Here is a 5,199-nt window from a genome sequence, read left to right as displayed (position 1 = left end):
GGAGGGTGCTCGCCTGATTCAAATTTGGGATCTGGTGGAGACACGTGCCGCGCACTCGGTGGCTGTCTGCGTCCGCTCTCAGTCAGTCAGCTGCTGCTGGCGGCCCGGATGGCTGCCGCCACTGGTGTCACTGTGACGAGCGCGTGCTGTCCATGTGACGCGCAGGCGCGGGACAGGCATCTGGTTTCCCCTCTGTGCAAAATTTGGTTCTGCTTCTTTTCATTTGAGCTTGTATTCAGCTTCCAATGGGTGTGCCTGATTTCAAACAGGGCCGTGGCTGGTAATACGTGTAATCATCCGGAACGCGGGGCATGAAAGCACTCAGCAGCAGGGTTACACTGGCAGGCACCCGGACAAACTACTTGTGCGTGACTTCCGCCTGACTGCTGCAGGGCCTGCTATGAACGCCACCACATGGGCCTTGCAGCAAGCAGCCCGGACACGCCGCTCCTTGTGCACAGACCACATCTTGTGGCCGTCCTTGAAACATCGCATCGTGCCTGAAAAATCTTGGCACACCTGAAAACATCTCGCTCAAAGCAGACGCGCGGCCAGCACGACACCATGCTGCTTCCACGAAGCAGCGTCGCGGCCGTCCGCTCCGGCGCCTAGACACACAGACGCACGACACGCAGCCGCGCTCGTCGCAGCCACGTCAGTCCAGGCCGGCCAGCCGCACTGCGCCAGTGTTCAGCACCACGAAGAAGGTGGCAATCATGATGCCGATGATGGTGGAGAAGGAGAAGAAGAGCACCTGGTGGGGTGATGTGGCCAAAAGAGGTGCATGAGCATCCACAGAGCAGAGGGGTTTACCTTTGAAAGGGCAGTACAGAATGGAAATATCTGAACAAGGCGGTCCAGCAAGGCATGCAAGTTGATGCTGCGCGTGCGCCTGCGTTACACACTGGTTACTGGCCACCATATGGCTGCTTGTATACGTTGCATCATGCTGGCGGTATGCCGACGGCATGCCGGCGGCGATGCATGTTGCAGAAAAAGCACAAGCCCTTTGACAACCCACCACTTGAGTGATGGTGATCTTTGCCAGCCAGCTGCGCGTGTCCTTCGGGGGCGCCACGATGGGGTCGGGGCTCATGTCAGGCGACAGGCCCTTGGGCTCTACACTTGCCAGCCGCGAGGGACGCATGGGTGCCGCACCAAACGGCGAGGCGGCGCCGCTAGAACCGAAGGGCGACGCCGCAGGGGCGGCACCGGCCGCAAATGGGCTGCTGCTGCTGGGTGCACTGCTGGGCGCGAAGGGGCTGCTGCTGCTGGGGCTGCTGCTGGTGGCAGTGGCGCTCGCGCTGCTGCTTGCGGCGGGCGCGGCAGCGGCGGGCTGGTCTTCCTCGCCGTCGCCAAACTCCGTCTTGTACTTGTCCAGGATGTCTGCCGCGTTTCCCAGCAGCTCCTTCCGGTCCCTCTGCACTAGACGCCTGACCTGGTAGGAGCCCTCGTTGAAGGGCTCCTCAACAGAACGGCCTGGCCACAAGGGCCGAGAGTGAGATCGCAGCGGTCAGACCGCGCCATGAGCACGGAGAGCGCTTGCCGCATGCATGCACGGGGCGCGCAGCTTTTCTGATCATCCACTCACCACTCTGAGCCCTGCAAAGAGACAATTTGCGCTGCGAGGGCAGAGGACGGACTCCGCGGGTCACCGACGGCCCGCAGGCCAGGTTGCGCGACATCATCGTGTCGATACAAGTGTATAGCTGCCAAGTCACACTTATCAGACAAAAGATGTGCTAGATCGGGGTTGGTGGTGGGGACCTCAGATGAAGGGTGGATGTGTCTCTTCGCGATGTTCAAGGGTTTGATTATGAACCAATTGGACGCAGTGATTGCATGGCGACACAGTCGAGCACGGTTCCCGCAGTGTGCTGTCTGGCTCATCAGCTTTCAGAGCGCACTCAGCACAGCACGACGCCGGTTCCGACATGACGCCACTTGATTTGTGTGTGGAAACGCGCGCACCACAACTCCACGCACCAAGCGTTACAGCCGCTGCCTATGATTCAGCACGCGTCCAGCGATCGCACCCCTGAACCACTCTGCGGTCTGGGGCGGGCCGCCCCTGTAGTTCGGAAAGTAGTTAACGTCCTGGGGAGAATATCCAGGGGGGGGGGTCGCAAGCAAGTACACATTTATGATAGGCCACTATAGGCGGTAGTTGGCGACCCAATGTGTACACGTCGGCGACCATTTGGCGACCCAATGTGTACACGTCGGTGACCCCTCGACCATGACATTCTGGACCGGCCGCCTGCACAGCAAAGCTTACTCCCACCGGCCAGGTGCTCCCCCAACCTCACCACGACCAGCCAGTCCCTAGTATTGCCGTCCACGACGATGTCGAAGCCGAACAGCGTCAGCCCCAGGCGCTCCCTCAGGTAGCTGGCCACGGCCTCGAGCGCACCCTGGTGCAGCACGTGCCGCGCCTGCTGCTGCTGCTGCTGCTGCTGCTGCTGCTGCTGCTGGCACTGTGCCTGCTCCTGCTGGCTGGACAGAACACCACTGTGCGCATCACCAACAGCCGCCTTTGCGCTTGTCGCCACAGCGCCAGGCTTGCCGCCCCCGCTGTCCGCCGCCATGTGCAGGGGCAACCAAGTGGGAAGCGATGTGAGGGTGTCGAAGCGAAGCACGAATCGCTCAAGAGCCTCGCCACCCGCCGCGGCGGCCGCAGCCACCTCCTCTGGGGTCGGCCGTGCCACATCGGGGATGGAGGGGCGGGTGGCATAGAACACCTGCCAGGGCCGGCAGCGCAGGAAAACAGGGGGTTGATTGATGACAGTCACGTGCTCATTGTGTCATCCCGCGACATGGCGCACCCACAGGGCGTGCCTGAGCACACAATTGCTGTACTTGTACCCTTGCATTGACCACACACACACACACCCACACACACACACATCCTGTTTTATGTTATACACTCGCATGCACACAATTCCGTGTAATCGCTCAATATGCCTCCCCGCAATGCTGTCCTGATGCACCCACCTTGTCCCCTATCACATACGCCTTGTACTGCAGCCCGCCATGGTTCACAAATTCCTGCACCACCGCCACGCTCCCGAGCCCGCCGCCGCCGATGCCGCCGCCCGCCGCCCCCAGCGCAGGCAGCGCCGTGGCGTCCAGCACGAGGGCCATTGAGTGGGAGCCCGCCACTCCGCAGGCGGCGATGGGCTTCACTAGCAGGGCACAGGAATCTAGGCCTGGATGACCAGGGAAGGGCGGAGGGGCACCGCGGGGCAGGCTGGGCGAAGCGTGCGCCGTATCACTGGGAACTAGGCAGCGCAAGCGGAGCTGGCCTGAGCTGCCGGCGCTCGCAACGCGGGTGCGCAGGGGGGAGGGCGGTCAGCAGGCGCGCGGCATGGAGGTGGGGGACCACGCTGGACCCGGAGGCGGCGGCTCACCCGCTGCTTGCAGGTGCTGCTGCAGGCCGGGCGCCGCCAGCGACTCGACCAACAGGTGCCGCGGGGCGCGCGCCCGTGCGCCATCAGGCAGCTCCAGTGCCTGCAGGCCAACAAGGATGTCGCACAGCACGGCCCTATCTACGACCTGTGCATTGAAAGAACCAGGTGGGCGGGCTCGGGATTACCGGTGGACGAATTTGGTGTGCTGCCAAGCACTCCGCATTACACTGTTCAACAGTGCTGCTGCGGCTGCGTGCCGGCGTTCCTGCTTCGTCCGCGAGCCCCACCTTGGCCGCCGCCTCAAAGGGGTCCACCACCGCCACGTCTGGCCGCCCCTCCAGCTGCCGCTGCAGCCCCTGCATCGCGGCAGACCACTCCGGCGCCCCGCCCGCGCCCGGCGTCGCCACCAGCTCGTCCGACGCCTTATGGAGGACTGCGTCCCAGTGCCCCTGGGGCCCCAGAGGCTGCCCAAGATCAAGCGGCGCAAAGCACACATAGCAGCGGGCGCCGGAGGGCGTCACGGCGGGCGCTGGCAGGAGGGGCAGGAGGCCTTGGTCTGCGAGCTGCTGCTCCCGCGATGGCTTCATGGCATAGCCCACGACGAAAAGAGGGGGTGCGTCGGGCCGCTCCTGGTGCTGTTCATCGTGCTGCTGCTGCTGCTGCTGCTGCTGCTGCTGCTGCTGCTGCTCTTGCTGCTGCTGCTCCTGCTGCTCCTGCTGCCTCTGCTGCTGCTGCTGCTGCTGCTGCTCCTGCTGCTGCTTTCCCCGCTGACTGTCAAGTAGGGAGGCGTCCAGGACGTACCGCTGCTGGTTGCGCTGCACCAGGGCCTGGATGGCAGCTGTGCTGCTCTCACCCTGCGGAAGGCCATTGAACGTGTGTGGGGGTATGTGCGACTGATTAATATCAAGAGTCCAACGCAGCTGGCCCCGTATCCACGGTAAACAGGTGTGTGAGATAATAGCGAAATCACCCTTTTGTGCGAAATAGCTGTGCCTGACAGCAGCTTCTGGGACATCTGACGTCATCCGTGATCTCACCTGCCGCCAGAAAATCATGGCACCAATGCCGCCTATGTCTCTGTCGCTGCTGGTCAATGCCGCCACCTCGCTCTCTGATACGCCCCATCCCTGCAATCCAGCGGGTTGCCACGATCAACTGATATGCAGAACAGCGCCCGCTTGTGCTGCCGCCCTACCCCACCGCTTGCCACGAGCCAGTCCTAGAGTCCTTGCTCTGAGGGGTAGCAATCGCTATGTTTACCCCTGGGACCAATGGCGGACACGCACTCCTCAAAGAACTGCAGGAGTGCATGTGCCGCGCACTCTGCATACCTGCAGCTTGGGCCCAACCTCTTGCGGATAGTCCACAGCTGCTGCTCGCACACCGCCACGCTGCAAGCGCGCCACGAGCAGGTCCTCGTCTGCATGGCATATCAGTGTGGCGTGGTGAGGCCACTACACATGTGCAAGTACCAAATTTGCTTCGTATCAGAGGTGCACCTGCGATCCTGCCTGGCGAACGTAAGATCAGCACCGCTTGATACATGGCAGTGCGGGAATGCGCAAGATAAGGTGACATACATGCTTTGTTATTGCTGCTGTTTATTGTAGTTGGGGGGGTGTTCGATAAGCCGCGGCGGTTGCAGGACGAGCGGTTGCTCGACAACTGGCTCAAGCTGATGGGCCCCAATCACTGCTTCCCCAATGGGACGATGTAGCTGAACCATGCTCACAGTCACTGCTCCTACTACCCTTCCGCTCTCTGGCTGCCCCTGCCCCTCACCCTTCCC

General features: G+C 62.3%; 1 protein-coding gene across 1 annotated transcript; it reads right to left on the bottom strand.

Moving 5' to 3' along the window:
• Positions 1–655: 655 nt before the first annotated feature.
• Positions 656–4,465, bottom strand: MNEG_13343 (hypothetical protein; the record flags this gene model as incomplete). Its single annotated transcript, XM_014038184.1, has 8 exons — positions 656–754; positions 1,022–1,479; positions 2,037–2,097; positions 2,310–2,741; positions 2,995–3,209; positions 3,411–3,510; positions 3,698–4,264; positions 4,448–4,465. The coding sequence occupies 8 exons, from the start codon at positions 4,463–4,465 to the stop codon at positions 656–658; spliced, it is 1,950 nt and encodes a 649-aa protein (XP_013893638.1).
• Positions 4,466–5,199: the final 734 nt, after the last annotated feature.

This window comes from Monoraphidium neglectum, assembly GCF_000611645.1.
Source record: "Monoraphidium neglectum strain SAG 48.87 unplaced genomic scaffold scaffold03766, whole genome shotgun sequence".
Taxonomy (NCBI): Eukaryota; Viridiplantae; Chlorophyta; class Chlorophyceae; order Sphaeropleales; family Selenastraceae; genus Monoraphidium; species Monoraphidium neglectum.
The sequence above is the reverse complement of the archived record's forward strand: the minus strand, read 5'-3'. Positions and strand labels throughout refer to the sequence as shown.